The 18506-nt window shown below is 37.9% G+C and overlaps 2 protein-coding genes across 2 annotated transcripts; one reads left to right on the plus strand and one right to left on the minus strand.

The window, feature by feature from the left end:
• Window positions 1-82: 82 nt before the first annotated feature.
• On the minus strand, window positions 83-8148 carry rcvrn2 (recoverin 2). Its single transcript, XM_017470827.3, has 3 exons — window positions 7586-8148; window positions 482-593; window positions 83-359 (listed from the first exon to the last, which is right to left on the minus strand). The coding sequence occupies exons 1-3, from the start codon at window positions 7964-7966 to the stop codon at window positions 274-276; spliced, it is 579 nt and encodes a 192-aa protein (XP_017326316.1). The 5' UTR covers window positions 7967-8148; the 3' UTR covers window positions 83-273.
• Window positions 8149-15795: 7647 nt separating this feature from the next.
• On the plus strand, window positions 15796-18474 carry LOC124626092 (transmembrane protein 100). The gene is made up of 2 exons (XM_047155661.2): window positions 15796-16097; window positions 16936-18474. The coding sequence occupies exon 2, from the start codon at window positions 17254-17256 to the stop codon at window positions 17680-17682; it is 429 nt and encodes a 142-aa protein (XP_047011617.1). The 5' UTR covers window positions 15796-16097; window positions 16936-17253; the 3' UTR covers window positions 17683-18474.
• The last annotated feature ends 32 nt before the right edge of the window (window positions 18475-18506 follow it).

Consider the following 18506-nt stretch of genomic DNA (forward strand, 5'->3'; position numbering starts at 1 on the left):
TAATTCATAATAGATTCCACTGGTCTCTTTATAGAAAACATTAAAATTTTCTCGTCAAACAGAAATGTACTTGATATTGTGCACGTTAGACATTTTGAATAGCTGGATTTATTAAGAATGTATGTTTAAACTACTTAAGAGTGCAGGAGTACTAGTGTGTATTACATAACAGTAGACAACCTTTCAGCTCAACTGCCATCATTAAGGAAATAGCAAATAATAGTATTTACAAAGTAACTGTAGGCCCCAGAATGGGTCCAGCATTGTGTTTGTTTATTTGATGGGTTGATACTGGATTAGGTGGAGGGCATTATTGTTATCCATCACCCCCTGAATAAACTCCCCCTCAGCCAACCGCTCTGAGGGACAGAGAGAGAAAAGTTGTTTTATTTTACCTCATAGCATAATATGAATAACCATTTATATTTAATGTATTTGTAATTACTATATAAGGGTCAGCTCTCCTGCTCTGAAATCTTACCATTGTCTTTTTTGTTGAAATAAGCCCACAGTTTTTCTGCTCTCTTCTCTGGAGTGTTTTCATCTGCTGGAAGCTTCTCTTGCTCTTCCTTGGGAATCATCTTAAAAATGGCCTAAGGGGTGGAGAGGAGAGAACTATGAAGAATTGACAGGGAAAAAATGAAAAGGCTTTACATTCTAACATAAAGAACATAACTAAACAAACAGCATCATGAAGACCAAGACAAGTTCTGAAAATGCAATGACAACTTTAATGTTTTTTATTTGTTAAAAAAAACAACCGTAGATTAATTCCACTTCCTCTACACACTTTAGTATTATGGGTTATCTTGTTTAACTGCTAGTTAAGGTGGAAATGACTTTTTAGTGCCTTAATTAAAGTTGTGGTGTCTTGTACATTCCTAAAACACAAAATGGGCTATAAAAAGTTCAACAATAATGGATATTTGGGGGTATGATGGCACATTTGACTCGCTCCACCAGGGTTGGGGGTTCAAATCCCGCCTCCACCCTGTGTGCATGGAGTTTGCATGTTCTCCCTGTGCTTCGGGAGTTTCCTCTGGGCACTCCAGTTTCCTCCCCCAGTCCAAACACATGCATTGTAGGCTGATTGGCATTTCTAAATTGTTTCTAGTGTGTGAATGTGTGTGCAATTGTGCCCTATGATGGGTTGGCACCCAGTCCAGGTTGTCCACTGCCTTGTGTCCCCAGTTCCTTGGAATAAGTTTCAGGGCCCAGTTGTTCAGAAATAATCTGATCAGATTTCGGCTATAGGATTGGGAAAAAAAATCTTGAAAATGGGTTGTTCAAAAGAAAAAAAGGATTCTGAAATCAGATTAGATCATGTAATCCAATCTTGCTTTTGATCTGGAGCAAACCTTCAGTATGTGTTGTTCAAAATGTTTTAGTATGATTAGGAAACCTGTGATCCAAAAAAAATCAGGATTATCCTGATCACCAGCAGAAGGGTGGATTCAGGGATGATTTCAGGAACAAAATCTAATAAAACTTTAAAACTGGTCAAATAATACAACATTTGTTTCATGTAGTATACACATTTATTTATATTTTACACTTGATTTGTTTAACCGTTACAGTAATAAAGTAGATAAAGTATACATTAGGCTACCAATTAAGCCTTTTAGTACAGTAAAGTAAAAAAGAAAAAATATTTCGTCCCCATAAATAACCCCCCAAACAGCTGTCAATATCAAACAAAAATAATATATTTCATTTTAACTGTCATTTGTCACTGTATGTTAATTACAATGACACGATCATCAGAGATGAACCAGTCAACAGTAGTGTCTAACAATTGCTTCACTTATTTCTTCCCACACATGATATCTGATAAGTCTTATTTTGGAAACTATTGGACATTTAGATTTTTTATGATTTAAAACACGGGGTCAAAAGATCCACAGCGTATTTGTGAATAATGTAGATTTGTTTGTTCGTACTTATTTGCCACGGGTCAGATGAGGGGTCTGACTGTTTAAAAGAAATTGAAAAAGGAAGGGGATGTTTGTATTGTTTTATAAAAACATTTATAGTGACCCCACGCATTCTACCTGTTGTTCTATACATAGCTAATAGCCGACACTGTGATACGTAGTCCCATTTAGAGCACTGGTAATCCGGATTTGGTAATCTTGAAAGATTTCTATCTGGATCAGGGTGATCCAATCCAATTTTGCTTTGAAAAACCAACACAAAAGTAAGATGGATTACCTGATCTTGGATAGCAAAACACAGAATTACCAAATTCGGATCATTTTGATCCAGATGAAACTTTTTGAACAACTGGGCCCTGGTGGTAGACTTGACGGAGTACCAGATTAATGCAGTGTATGATATTATCAGGAAAGATAATCTGAAGGATACAGAGTAATATCAGGTGTTGAATTAAAAGTGTTCAGTGCAGCTGGATGTAACACTCCAAAGATAATTCTATTATGTGTTAATAAGGTGTTAAACAAGATCAATAAGGTTTAAGCCTCGTATCCATGTGAGTTTCCTCTGGGTTCTCCAGTTTCCTCCTACCTTCCAAAAACATACCTATAGGTGGATTGGCAACTCTAAAATGCCCGCCAAGTATTTTTTGCCTCAAGCCTGGTGTTCCCAAGATAGGCTCTGGTTCCACCATGACCCTGACCAGGATAAAGTGTGTACAGAAGATGAATGAATGAATGTTTGTTCAGCACTGGAGATATTATACCAAGTACAGGGATTTTGCTATGCATCACTGCTAAACTCAACTCATGTTCACGATACTCTATTGTACATGGCATTTCCCCTGTACTACAGACTGTAGTACTATATTACACCTGCAAAAATTATGTATGAAAATATAAGTGATATCAGAACATGACAAGTCAAGTGTGAAATAGTCACAAGTCAAGTCACAGTGCTGTTGAGTTTATATAAGGAATATAACATTCCTTAAATAAGCACAACAGTACTGTCACTTAAAATTAACTGAGCTATTTAGGAAAGCCAAATACCAGATCCATCAATACCTATTTCCAAGATGCTGCATTAATCATCATTCCTATTCAGGAAATAGTAGTGTTGGGTCTGAGTCCACCTTTGTTGAGACCAATTCCTTAACCAATCAAGTGCAAGTTCAAAAGGGGCTGAGTTGGACTCAAGTCCGAGTCCTTAATGGGCGAGTTTGAGTTGAGTCCAGAAAGCAATTAAATTGAAAAAAAGATTTGCAATTGCAATGGAAAACTCAACACTGAGCTGTTTTATTTTAAATTAATATTTTTAACCTTCACAAACCAATGGCAACATAAAAGTAACAAAAAATACCACTATTACATCTTGCCATTGCCATTTAATATTTTTATTTCTTGTCATCAACACCTCAACCAGTTTCTTATCAAAAAATGGTTTCAAAGAAAAGAAAAGGGATATAGAGGTATATGTAGAACTTTTATTATATCACAAGTTTATGAAAAAAGAAATGAGCCTGTTTTGTTATTGTATCACACTATATTGTGTCCTCCAGTTCAAGTTTAAATTTCAATTATTTGATGCGTCATCCCCCACAGTTATATAGACTGAGAGAGAGAGTACAGAGTAGAGTTACATTTAGCAGCATGTCATAACAACAAGCATCATGCTTTTTACTGCTTTTAATCTGTCTATGACTGACAACAAACTAATTTCTGAACACAGCTCTGCTCTTATAACATTTTTTTTTCATTTTAATTCCTAAAATGAAAAATAAAATCCCCATCAGCAGGGTCTATGATTTTTACTACATTAAGAACTACATTTCACATTTTAGATGCAATTCAAGACCAGAATCACCAAATGCTAATGTTTAGGGGTGGGCAATATGACTACAATCTTATTTCATGATAATGATATGTTTTCTCAGGTCTATCAGTAGTATTCATGTAAGACATACTACGGAAATTGAATAAAGCAATTAAATGTAAAATAAAATAGACTTCACTGTATGATATACAGTGATTCTTATTAAATTTATTCAGTCAGATGAGTGAGTGATTGATTTTCTCTGTCTTTTGTTGTTTGATTAATATTAATGACACAGACAGCAGCAGGTTTATTAGACTACTGTCACTTTAAAACCTAATGCACAGATCTAATATACTGTGCCGACACACCTCAGATTTTTTCCCCAACTGTTTACATTCACTTAAGACATAACCGACTGTGTTTGCATGAATACTTGGCCAGACCTGCATTTTGACATGATGTGTGTGTATTTATTTGACCGTCCAAGTATAATAAGCCACTAAAAAGGACTCAATTCAGTACTCGCACGATGAGGGGGCTTTCGAGAACGATGAATGTCCCCTGGTCAGGCAGGGAGACATTCATTAATTTCTTGTTATTAGGGGTGATTCTAGAGTCTGTTGGGACCTTAGACAAAAATTCTCAGGGGGCCCCTCCAACCAGCGGTCATCACTATTATATTATAAATAATTTGACACCAACAAAAATTTACACAATTCAAACTTTTGCATTTATTTCAAATGTTCACATTAGTACAATTTTCAAACTATAAATACAAAGAACAATAAAAACGTAAATAAATAACTAAATAACTCCAGGTCAAAAGATCATTAAAAATTGTAAATAAAAATATGTAAAAATATATAACAAAATAAATATAGATATATATTTATATATATATATATATAAAGTGAGTACACCCCTCACATTTTTGTAAATATTCCTTTTAATTTGACTGAAGAAATGACACTTTGCTACAATGTAAAGTAGTGAGTGTACAGTTTGTGTAACAGTGTAAATTTGCTGTCCCCTCAAAATAACTCAACACACAGCCATTAATGTGTAAACCACTGGCAACAAAAGTGAGTACACCCCTAAGTGAAAATGTCCATATTGGGCCCAAAGTGTCAATATTTTGTTTGGCCACCATTATTTTTCCAGCACTGCCTTAACACTCTTGGGCATGGAATTCACCAGAGCTTCACAGCTTGCCTCTGGAGTCCTCTTCCATTCCTCCATGGCGACATCATGGAGCTGGTGGATGTTAGACACCTTGTGCTCCTCCACCTTCTGTTTGAGGATGCTCCACAGATGCTCAATAGGGTTTAGGTCTGGAGACATGCTCGGTCAGTCCATCACCTTCACCCTCAGCTTCTTTAGCAAGGCAGTGGTTGTCTTGGAGGTGTGTATGGGGTCGTTATCATGCTTTAATACTGCATACTGATCATGCTCTGCTTCAGTATGTCACAGTACATGTTGGCATTCATGGTTGCCTCAATGAACTGTAGCTCCCCAGTGCCGGCAGCAATCATGCAGCCCCAGACCATGACACTCCCACCACCATTTGTGACTGTAGGCAAGACACACGTGCCTTTGTACTCCTCACCTGGTTGCCGCCACACACGCTTGCAACATCTGAACCAAATAAATTTATCTTGGTCTCATCAGACCACAGGACACGGTTCCAGTAATCCATGTCCTTAGTCTGCTTGTCTTCAGCAAACTGTTTGCGGGCTTTCTTGTGCATCATCTTTATAAGAGGCTGCCTTCTGGGATGACAGCCATGCAGACCAATTTGATGCAGAGTGTGGCGTATGGTCTGAGCACTAACAGGCTGACCCCCCACCCCTTCAACCTCTGCAGCAATGCTGGCAGCACTCATACGTCTATTTCCCAAAGACAATCTCTGGATATGACGCTGAGCATGTCCACTCAACTTCTTTGGTCGACCATGGCGAGGCCTGTTCTGAGTGGAACCTGTCTTGTTAAACCGCTGCATGGTCTTGGCCACCGTGCTGCAGCTCAATATCGGGGTCTTAGCAATCTTCTTATAGCCTAGGCCATCTTTATGTAGAGCAACAATGATTTTTTTCAGATCCTCAGAGAGTTCTTTGCCATGAGGTGCCATGTTGAACTTCCAGTGACCAGTATGAGGGAGTGTGAGAGTGATGACACCAAATTTAACACACCTGCTCCCCATTCACACCTGAGACCTTGTAACAATAACAAGTCACATGACACCAGGGAGGGAAAATGGCTAATTGGGCCCAGTTTGGACATTTTCACTTAGGGGTATTTATAATATGTCAATTTATAATTGATATTTATAATATATAGAATGATAAAACATTGAAAAACACTTAACATAAAAACAATATAAATATAGTACAAACTATATATAACTATATATAACTATATATATATATATATATATATATATATATATATATATATATATATATATATATATATATATAACTGATTTTGTAGTTTTCTTAGGGAACTAAACCCACATTTTAAGGCCAGTGCTCATCAACACCCTTTAAGCATTGATTCTTCAAATGCTGCTTACTTGCCTTGGCTAGTACAAATGCTGCCACTGTGTCTAAACAATAACATTTGGTTATTTACTGTTATACTTAAACAAACAATCATGATGATCTGATCCACTTACCACTGTCCTGCTTTCTTTTTTCATCATAGTCTTTTTTCCTTCTTTTTTTCACTTCCTGGTGGAAAAGTCCTCTTCATTTTCCTTCACTGATGTTGTTTTCTGAAAATATTTCCACCGAAAAATCGAAAGGGAATGACATGGGGCCTCTTTCAAGAGGTTTCCGACTGTCATGTCATTGCAAGTCATCCATTGTCACTACAATTGCCACATTTTTAGACATTCCTGTCGAGTAAAGTTTGTCAACCCTCTGGCCCCTTAAGAGGCTGGGGTCCCCAGCAGTTGCCTGCCTTGCCTGTTTACAAGCTGCGCCCCTGCTTGTTATCTTAATTTTATGTTGTTATTTATTTTTCTTTTCATGTTACACATCTATCTTTCTTTCATGTTACACATGACCCAGACTCGACTGTACTCTGAAAAATTTCCAAGTCCAAAATGTCCGAGTCGGTGTCAAGTTCTAGTACAAATTTATCCGAATGCGTGACAAGACCGAGTTTGTTTATTTCATAATAGGACTCGAGTCTGGACTTGGGATTGAGTACCCCAACTCTAGGAAATAGGCTTTATATCCTCATAGACAGCAAATAAAATTGACATCTATAGGAGGATATTGAGGGGTTATTTTATGCATTTTGTTGTGACTATTTTTTGTATTTGTGAACATCAACCAAGAATGATGTTCCTAAACATTTATAAACAAGATATAATGTTAATAAAGTAGCAAAGTGAGCTAACACATGTATGTAATTGCCATTTTTAATAATGTTATTTAAATACAGCTGCAATGAATCACCAGACTAGGCATGTGTTTAAAATGGTACATACACAGAAAGGCCAATTTTTTTTATTAGGTATTTTTGTATTTATAATTATTATATTTGACTATTAAGCTATATTCTGCCTGTAGTATTTATAATGTATTTCCTTTAAGAAAGAGCACAACTGTCGCAATAAATCATTGCATGATTTTCTACTCTGTATACACCATTGAAATAGACTCAACATATAGGAAATTCAGTGACCTGTTTTTGCCCTCAGTATTCACATTTTATTTTCTAAAATCCTTAAATATGGCTAAAACAATGCTTCATAAATGATTCACAATTTTGCCTAAAATGGCCTTGTTGTATAGTACAGCCTTAGTAGTTATTCATAACAACTTACAGAGCAGATTTCTGATACTTCTGCCTTGGTGATGTAGCCATTCTTGTCAACATCAAACAGTGAGAAAGCCCACTCCAACTTCCGCTCTGTTCTTCCACCTGATGTCATGTGCAGAGCAATTATGTACTCCTTGAAGTCCAGTGTCCCATCATCATTTGTGTCAAATGATCGAAAGACATGCTTGGCATACGTAGTGGCATCACTGTCAGGAAAGAAGCGTTTATAGATCTTCTCAAATTCATCTGGTGAGATGCGTCCAGATGGGCATTGTTTCTGGAAGTTCTCGTACCACTGGCAGAGCTCATTCTCTGAAAAATTTGTTGTTAGCTTCAGGTCTTTTAGGATCTCCTTGGACATGGCACTGCTCTGTGAGTTTCCCATTGCTGGATCTGGATGCAGGAGCAAGACCTTGATGTCACAGGCAGGAGCTCTCTCTCAAAAGCTGAGCCAGAGACTCTCTAAATTAATTAGGGTTTTTTTTTTTTGTCCTCCAGCAAAATGGTTGTCTTCAATAATGGGTGGAATTGTCTGTCTAAAGTAGGGATTACAAAATGTGACTTGTAGCAGAGAGAAGGGTGAAGAGGGGGGATAAGATAAAACAGTGGGTGGAGAAGGACTTAGACTGTTACCTCTGACAGCAGGGTTAAGTCTGGCAAAGGTGGATTTCACTTACCTAAGCTGTTGAGATTCTAATTAACCTCTCTGTTTCTACAATTTTAAAAATCTAACCATGGAGCAAACCATATACCAGTGACAATCAGTCTGTTAAGTGTGTGAAACAAGTAATTGTACATATGGTACAGCATTTCTAACTCTTCTCAATACTCAATAATATGCTTCTACTCATAATTCAAATAATCACTGTTGAAATGATCAAACTTAAAAAAACAGATTTACAATAAAGCATGAGTGAGAGATTGGGAGCTATGCAATCACAGTCAGACTACAATTAGTTAGTTACAGAAACTCTGAGGAAACCACATACTTTGTTTGATGGTGATTAAATATGGCAAGTAATTGAGGGTCTTTAAGCCTTACCATCTGTTCTGCTGTCTTTTGCTCTTCCCCTCTCCCACTAATGCTTGCTTAGAATTAGATCCAACATGCAGGCCAAGGGGTGCTTTGTCAGCCTCACATGCCCTCTCTAGGAGATTTCTAGTATACTCTTTGTATTTTGGCCCAAATCTAGTCATGATACTTTAGAGCTTCCCTTGTTCTTTAGCAGAGAGTAAACAGGGACAGCTGGGATGTTTCGATCACTGTTTAATTACTCTTGGCTCTGCCCAATTTAATCCTCTCTAGATGTTCTAAATTGGGCGTTGTATGACGTGACCACTCATATCTTTTTTCACAGGATTCTTGAGGCCACACTTTTTTTTCTTTTTTTTTACACTAATGACATTTAGAAACCATTCTCAAATCCTCTACCCAATAGATAATAAATGCTATTAGCTAGAATGTTAATTGGCTAGAATGTATTTTGGTAAACTACAAGCTTCCTTCAACATATTTCAAAACATTTCATAGCATTATTCTTATAATCAAAATTTCTGTTGGGTTTGTGATCACTTTTGCATTGCACTTAGCAGGGTAAATACACTAATTGTACAGGGATTTTGGCTCAACTATTTGTGGCCTTTGGGATCCCAATTTTATTGGATTACTTCCTAGAGCCAATTACGATGCTGTCACCACAACAATAAACTTCTTGAGGCTACACTTGCTAATTTTAGCCTATTGACATGTAAAGATTTGTTTAAGGTACTGGCATACGCCCAAGGAATCTCTACCCATAGTGGATCACGATTTAGAAGATCGTGTAATATCCTTAAATAAACTTTGTCCTCATTGGAAAATGTGGTTATTAATAAAAATATAAACTCACGGGAATCTTGCATTTGAATAAGGTTTTGAAACAGTCTCACTGTGTCATAGGCATTCCCAGTAATGACTGTAACCAGGATACAAAAAACAGAGGGAGGAAATTAAAAATTTAATAACACTGTTATTTCTGTTTTAAAAACCCCCACACATATCAAATACACAGACTACAATTCCCAAACTACAAGGTAAAACTACAGAAAATAATAGAATGTTTGAATGTTATGCATCAATTACATTATGAACAGGCTTTAAGACTACATGTGAAGCCTGACCTTCCCTAAAATTTACAAATTAAAGTTAAAATGCACTAATATCCATCCATCCATCCATCCATCTTTTATACCGCTTATCCTTTTCTGGGTCAGGAAACCTGGAGCCTATCCCAGGGAGCATCGGGCTCAAGGTGGGGTACACCCTGGACAGGGTGCAAATGCACGAATGTTTCTATATTAAATGGAGAAATGGGTTTATATTATTTATCACTCTATCATGACAAATCTGTAACATCTTGAATCCAGCTTGGTCCTGAATAGCTCACATGCAGCTTTCACCAGTAGACTTTTGAGGCTTTAACATATGCAGTACTTGTTTGAATCAAACTCTGGTGCATTTTCCTTCTTGGTGTAGTTTGCTTAGGCAAGTAACAACACAGTGATAACATTTGGGTGCAGACCTAAACAACCGGCCCAAGGCCATCTGAGTAAGGTGGTCTTAGTCAAGTTCCACTCTAACTTTAATGTGGTTTGATTATATTTTTTAAAAATGTGATGCACTCCTGAATTAATCCACATGCAGAAGGTGAGACAAACATGCTGTGCATTTTGGCATGCTGATGAACAAGCTGCTAAACTGAGCCAGGAGGTGCAAACTAAGTCAAAGGGTAGAGCTAAAGTACCTGGGCACACACAGGACATGACTTTGTACAAACAAGTCTGTCTTGGAGCATTTCTCCCCTCCAATATTTCATGGTAAGGAGTTGATGGGCCTTTGTAAACTGCCCCATGGTGACCAGTAGTAATTTAGTTATGAGCCCAAGTTATCAGAGTATTGTGGAAATTGAAGGGATCATAGCTGTTGTTTGGAGGGCATTGGACTGGAGTAAGGTGATCTTAGAGGGCCTGGGTAATTTAGTGATTGATATCCCAACTTATGGCAGTTATAAAGGATGACTGGTAAGATGGTGTTCTTTGTTGTGGGTTTTGGATCTGCTGGTGTTCCATCTGTCAGGGACAAGTCACCACCATGAGTCCTCTCGCCCGAATATTCTTCTTTGGTAATTGCTCATTTCCTGTTCATAGACTATTTTAAAGCACATGGTTACTCAGTGTCATTGCAAAGTCTTGTAACTTTTTTGTGTTTGTTCTGAGCCATTGAACTGTGTTTGCCATATCTTGATTGACAATTGCCTTACTTCTGGGTGGCCCTTTGGGTTTGCCCTTTGATTCTGTGTATACTATGGATTATTTTGCATGACTCTGGACAATTTCACACTGATTTCTGGATTCTGAGTTTTATTAATAAATCTCCTGTATATGTCAAACATCTTCTGAGTCCTGTTTATTACAACTCGGTACATGTATGATTGTCCATTTGTTTTGACATTCTTGGAATCTAGACAATATGAGATTGTGAAATGCATATGAGTGCCCAGGCTTGTCTTAGGGTGAGTCTTTTATCTGTTTAGAGGTATTTCAGTTTCTTTTGGTCAGTGTAGACTACAAATGTGTATTCTGCTCCTTCCAGAGAATGTTGCCACTCCAGCAAAAAGTGCTAGTTTGACTGTCAGCAATTTGCGGTTTCCAACACCATACATTCTTTCCATTGGTATAAAAAATATGTGTGACAATTTCCCTGGGTTGAGTTGGGAATGAGGATATGGGAGGCAGGCATGGAACAACTCAAAAGGCTCTTTATTTTCATGATCGTTACTTTCGCTTTTCAGCGTTTTTATTTCTCTATGCATACACACACACACGGCTCTGCATGGCTCAGTTCTCTCTCCCATGGATCTCGTCTCTCCACCCTTTTATCTGACCTGCTGCTCAGTGAAACAAAGAACATTCATGAGCCAAATTCAGCACAAGTGTTTGTTTCTTACCACTCACTTTCTCTGGCTCCACCATCCACTCACAAACTTGCTCTCAACCAAGCCCCTGGTTCCAAATACCCCCATCACTCAACTCCTGACCTGACCTGGAAGTCGTTCGGCCTGCCGCCAACTCACCCGATGCCCAAATGCATGATATGTCCCCCCGAACACTCACCGGTATACAGTATGTCCCAACTCAATTAGGGGCACCCTCTGGCATGTCGAGGATCCGGACCAATGCCCCCACGTTCATCATGTGGAATTGGTTCTTGAAGTACCTCTTTTCCCACCAACACCAGTCTTACTCCCACACCAGTGGCCCTGGAATCACTAACCTGAGTGAGAGAAGAGACAGATACAGGGGGAGCGGGAGGGGAATGGTTCAGGAAACAGGGTTTGAGGAAAATGGCCACCGATTTCATGGAGCAGTGACAGGGTTAGGATGGGGAGAAAGATGGGAAGCATGAGAGCAAGAGAGAGAGAGAAGGGAGAGAAGGAGAATGAAGGTCTTACCTGCCCCCAGATAAGCTACCAAGTGGTCCTCTGCCAGCTGAACTGCCTCATCTAGCAACATCTGACGGCAGTACTGGACCCATTCTGCCATCCTCTCTGGTAGTAGGGTGACGAATTGCTCCAGCACCATGAGGTCAACTACTCCTTCGGCACCACACTCCTCAGTAGCAGACACCTTCGACTGGTGTCTCGGAGCTGTTGGGCAAATGCGAACGGGTGACTGAGCTTGCTGCGCATCAGCAAGCGGAAGTGCTAATAGTGCAGTTTGTGGGTACAGCTGAGCCACTGCAATATCGCCTGCATCAGCTGGACTTCCGTTGATAGTAGCACCCGCTGCTCCTCTGTCTGGGCTTGGAGCAGGGCCTGGAAGCACCCTGCTTCAGCACATGTATCACACTAGTATGGAACCCGGGAGTAAGTAAGATCCACTGTCATGGAGTCCTCAACTCTAGCAGCATTCATTAAGTCCCTCGCCAGCCTCCACCAGACTCAACATTAGGTCCTCCTTGAGATGCTGAAGATGTCAGTGAGAACATCCATCAGCTGGTCTTCACATCCTCTGAGCATTCTGCCAGGAATGTTGTCTGCTCCAGCAGCTTACAGTGGGTTGACTCTGCGTACAGTTTTCCTCAGCTGTGGTTAGACACAGAACCTGGTCGTTGGTAGGAGGGGTGGTCTTCCTTGCCATCACAACATTTTACGCCTCAAATCAAGCATAGAAGTTGTGATATTGAAGTTTGTAATCAATTATTGTTTAAATTTTTCAAGACCGAAAAATCTTTGTAGATCTTTTATAGTTCGCGGAGTTGGCCACTCTTCTAGTACAAGGATTGTGGCTTTGTCCATGACAACAGCTTCTTGTCTTATGATGTAGCCAAGGAAAGTGACTTGAGACATGCATTTTTTCATTTTTAACAAAGAAATTGTTCTTGATGAGTTGGGAACAGGGTCCCTTTTAAATTGAATCAAAATAAACTATCATCTTTGTATGCAATCTAAATATACTGAGCATGTTACTGACTACATCACTAATCAATCCATATGGAATTACCAAATATTCATACCGTAAAGAGGTCATACTAATCACTGCATTACATTTGTCCTCCTCTCTAAATGGAACAGTTCAAGTACAGTGCTGTGAAAAAGGATTTGCCACCATCCTGCTTTCTTCTGTTTTTGTGTATATCTCATACTAAATCTGTTCAGAAATTAAAACAAAATCTAAGATAAAACAATGGCAACCTGAGTAAACACAAAATACAGTTTTTAAATGAAAATGTTATTTATTGTAGCAAAAAAGTTATCCAGTACCAACTGGGACTGTGTGAAAATGTATTTGCCCCTGCAGTTACTAATTCTTCAAATCTATGAAACTACATTCATAATGGGGTTCAGGTGGACTATAAGTAACCAGGCCAGATTACTGACAGCCCTGTTCAATGAAATCAACAATTAAATAGAACTTTTTCAACAGCATGAATTTGGTTAAAAGGTCTTACCCTGTGACAAAATATGCAAAAGTTGAAAGAAATTCAAGAAATGATGAAGAAGAAGGTGATTGAAATGCATCAGTCTGGGATTACAAGGCTATCTCAAAGGCTCTGGCACTCCAAAGACAGTGAGAGCCATTGTCTTCAAATGGAAAAAAATGGCACAGTAGTGAACCATCCCAGAAGTGGCTGACTTTGCAAAATTCCTCCAAGAGCATCCAGCAAGTCACAAGAGAGCCAAGGACAACATAAAAGGGACTACAGGCCTTTCTTTTAAAGGTCACTGTTTATGACTCCACTATCAGAAAGACACTGGGCAAAAATAGCATCCATGGAAGAGTAGCGAGGAACATTAGAAGAACATTAAGTGTTGTGACATAACCCAGCAGAACATTAAGGCTTGTCTGAATTTGCCAAAAGACACTTTGATGACACTCAATCATTTTGGGAGAATGTTCTGTGGACTATTGAGTTGAAAGTGGAACTGATTGGAAGACAGGTGTCCCATTTCAACTGGATTAAACCAAACCGAATTCCACAAAAAGAATATCATTCCTATGGTCAAGCATGGTGTTGGCAGTGTGATGGTGTGGGGATGCTTCACTACTTCAGAGCCTGGGCAACTTTCAATAATTGAGGGTAGCATGAATTCTGCTCTCTACCAGAAAATCCTGAAGGAGAATCTCTGTGAAAATTTAATTTTTTTACATGGGTGATAGGTGTTAGATAACTTTTTTTTTTGCTTCAATAAAAAAAATTTATAAACAAAAACTGTATTGTGTGTTTACTCAGATCACCTTTGTTTTATGTTGCATTTCGTTTGAAAATCTAAAACTATTGAGTATGAGATATACACAAAAAGAGAAGAAATCAGGATGGGGAAAATACTTTTTTCACAGCACTGAACAAGATTGAGCTTGGTAAAGATGGTGGCTGTTTTAAGTTGTACCAGATTTGTGGGTACCAGATGCATCTAAATTTTACTGTGATATAGTTTAGGCCATGATAATCTATGCAGGCATTATAATCCCCTTGTTGTCCATATGAAGAACACTGCAGATGTAGAGCAGGTTGAGAGTCTGATGTAGCTTTGCTCTAAAGCCTTAGAGATGTATTCTTCCACGGCCTCATTTTCTGCACCAGTTAGTGGGTACATGAGTGATTGGCATGGTGTGGTACCTGAAAGCAGGTAAATGGCACCATCGTAGGGTCTTTGTAGAGAGCATGCTCTGTATTTACCAAACTCTTACTGGAACTCATCATAGCATTCTGGAGTTGTTTCTGGAATCTCTACAGACATGGAGGTTATGCTGAATATGGACAAGAAAGGCATTTCTCATGACAGTGAGGAGCCCAAACTGCAATTTTCATATAATTCATTATATGATTTATAAGATTCTTGGGTTGTTCAAATTGTGGAGCAGCAACATAAGGCTCTTCTTAGCATGTAGAAGCATCCTATGGTTCACATAAGTTGCACAACTCACTACCACACTGTTTCCTTTGAAGCATTTAAAAAAATATATAACTACTGCTAAGGATTTAGTACCTGAAAGCATAGCCTTTCAGAAGCTGAAGCTGATTGCATCTTGAAATTGAATTGCTTACAATTTGCACATACTGTTGTTTAATTGGCTTACAGTTATCCAGGTTAAATGCATTTTTTTGCTCTGTAACAGTGATAAAATAAAAACAAAACAATTAATTGGAATATCTTATTTGAAAGTACTATGATTTAATTATACCAAAAAAGTACTGTTTCAGTGAACCATGTACTTAAGACTACATCACAAGCGATGTTACAAAATGTTCTTCTGTGGGTTGTTACCAGAGAGGACATTAAACCCCTAAACTACTTTAATGATTTTTACAAGTACTTTTAAGTAATATTTCAGCATTTACTGCTCTTTGGTCTTTCTCAGATTGTTGCATAAAGACAGGATAAGGACACAAGGGAAAGACCAACAAGGTGGACAGAAAGGGGAAATTACTTTTGAAGGAAAAAACTGACTTTCTGCCTAGAAAACAATGCCTTCGCTCAAAGTCCAAACAAGTCTTTAGCGAGTACATGTGATGGAGAAAAGGAAGGGAGTGGATCTTAGACAAATAGGAGGTAATTGGTCATAATGATGCTTAATGACAGACATGGCATTCCTTCAGAACACAAAGAGCAATGAAAACAAACAAACGATAACGCAAATAATAACAAGGGCTAAATAAAAGCCCCGGTCTCTGACCTTCCACATTCGTAGTACATTTTCTACACTTTGAGACTCAACTTCTCCAGAGAGATCGTACAATATTTAAAATTTTAAATTCAAGTCAGCCTATTTTTTTCCTCCCTTAAGTAAAGTAATCTGTTTGGGAAAAGGATGGCTCTTTCTCTCAGTTGATGCATAGAATCAGTACATTAGTGTTTCTCGACCACTAAGACGATTTTATTTATTGCATTTCAGTTACATATCTACTGAATTTGTTGGAGAAATATTTTTTGGATGTTGAACTGTTGACTGGTTGAACATTTGTGAGTTAAAAGGTAAGCAGGAATGCTTTCTCTTAGTTATCCTTTTATTCCTGACATAGATTTTTATGTTCTATGTTTAAATAATTACAGTGCAAAAATCATTAAAAAATGATTATTAATAACAGTATTTGTATTTTTTCTTCCCCCTAGTGATTCTTTTAATTTCTTTCTTAAAATGGCAAGACTGAACAGAATTATTAAGGGGAAAAAGTCTGGCAATTGTACTGAATACTTTACTGCATGTTTTTAAAGGTATAGCATTCAGTAAACAGTAAGACTGTTGTGGGACAAGTTGGCAGTAAACCAGTCTGAATGTAATGTGGTTTGGTTAAAGTGTAAAATTTATAAGGGATCAAGTTTATAAATCAGAAGCAGGTGCTTATTGAAGATATATTTACAAACTGACCACAGATATATATATATATATATATATATATATATATATATATATATATATATATATATATATATATATATATATATATATATATATATATATATATAAAATGCATGTATTCCACTTTTGTGAGCAACAGCCAAATTACAAATAGATATTTTATGATTTAAATGGAACTTAAGTCTGAGAGTATTATCCACTGTATGGTCAATAAAAGCTCTCAAAATGTTTGCCCAGTTTTTGTAGATTTGCAATAGTATGAATTATGCAGGCAATTCAGAAAGAAGCCTTGTGCATTCATTAAATATCAAGCTTGGGCACTGATTAACAATGCCAGTGAACACAGAAAACAATGCTACAGTATTTCTTGGCAGAAAAATCTTAAGTGAGTAGTACTGAGTGTCTTTGACCCAAATAAACACTAATCACTATTTCCCCTTGTCTAAATGACAGGATCTAAACCAGAGTGGGGAAAACGTCTGTTGCATATCTGGTCAACCAAAATAACTTCTAGAAGGAGCTGAAAGAAGAGAGGCACCAGCTTTTAACAGTAGCCTTGGTCATTTTACTCCGTTGGACTGGTATCAGAAAGGATTGAAAATTTCCATGATATCCAATTTTCTGATGTTTATTAGCTAATTACATCCTGATGGTGTACTTAAGCATGTGTTACTAACACTGCTGTTGCTGGTAACAGAAAAGAAAAACTGGTCAGCTGGGACATACTAATCTAAAACAAGTTTGTAACACTCATTGTGAGTCACATTCACCATGGAACCAGTCCTTGATTTCTCCTCCCTCCCTCACCCGACCCCCACAGTGACATATGACCCTAAGTCTGAAACCGTGACTTTCCCGAGTGGGGTGGTCTCTGTTGCAGGCATCACTGTGATAACTGGGGGCACTGAGTTGTCCTGCAGCTCCTGTATGTTGGCCTTTGGGTTTTGGGGCACGTTGGTTGGCGTGAGTGCACTGTGTGTGGGACTGAGGGAGTACTTTCTGCTAAATGAGAGCAATATTTCAAGTCTGCTGGCTCTGGGTTTGGCGATCCTGTTTATAAGTCTAGGTATTATAGTTGGAGTATTTGGGGTTCGTTTCATCATGAAGAAGACAGGGATGATGATAAAAGAGACAGAAGAAGGAAAAGTTGTCCTGGTTGGTGAGGGAAGGCAGAGTGTCATAAAAACAATAACCGTCTGAAAGGAGGAAACGCAAAAAATACATGTGTGTTTCAGCAGATTGACCTGGTGTTTTGGTTGCACAACAAATTTATATAGTGCCAACATCTGTGTATTGATATTTAGACAATAATCAAATTCAAGACTGTTGAAAATTTCTAATTCAGAGGTTTGATTATTAACAGAATGCTCTGTATTTCTGACTATGCTACGAGTATTAGATACTGACACAATGGATATTCTGATATTCTGATAGGCTATTAATATTCATCAATTATTTTACCTACTCATTATTACTTGTTTGAAAAAGTTTGGAATTAAGGATATTTAATATCAAATTTGACCAATTCTAACAATGATTCTCTCTCTCTCTCTCTCTCTCTCTCTCTTTCTCTCTCTCTCTCTCTCTCTCTCTCTCTCTCTCTCTCTCTCTCTCTCTCTCTCTCTCTCTCTCTCTCTCTCTCTCTTTTGCTCACAAACAGAGAATGTAAGACAGGAAATATTTATCAGAGTTTCCTGCAAGCAGAATAGACACATTTAAGAGTTTCCCATGTAAACAGAAAAAATGGCATGTTTAGATGTAAATACAAATGTTCTGTCTGAATTCTGACAATAATTGAGATTATAAACAATCATTTCTGTAGGTCCTCCATAACAACTTATTTTTTTTGTAACAGTTAAAACCCTGTTGTATATTCTGTAGTCAGTATGATATTATTTTTTGTAGAAAATCCTGATTATTGTATGAATGCATAAACTGTTGCATAAGCTTTGTCAGGCTTAAGAATCCAATAAACTATTTTGTCTCCATCTGCTCAGTAGTCTTCATGATACTTTACTATTCAA

This window comes from Ictalurus punctatus, chromosome 1 (genome assembly GCF_001660625.3).
Source record: "Ictalurus punctatus breed USDA103 chromosome 1, Coco_2.0, whole genome shotgun sequence".
Lineage (NCBI taxonomy): Eukaryota > Metazoa > Chordata > Actinopteri > Siluriformes > Ictaluridae > Ictalurus > Ictalurus punctatus.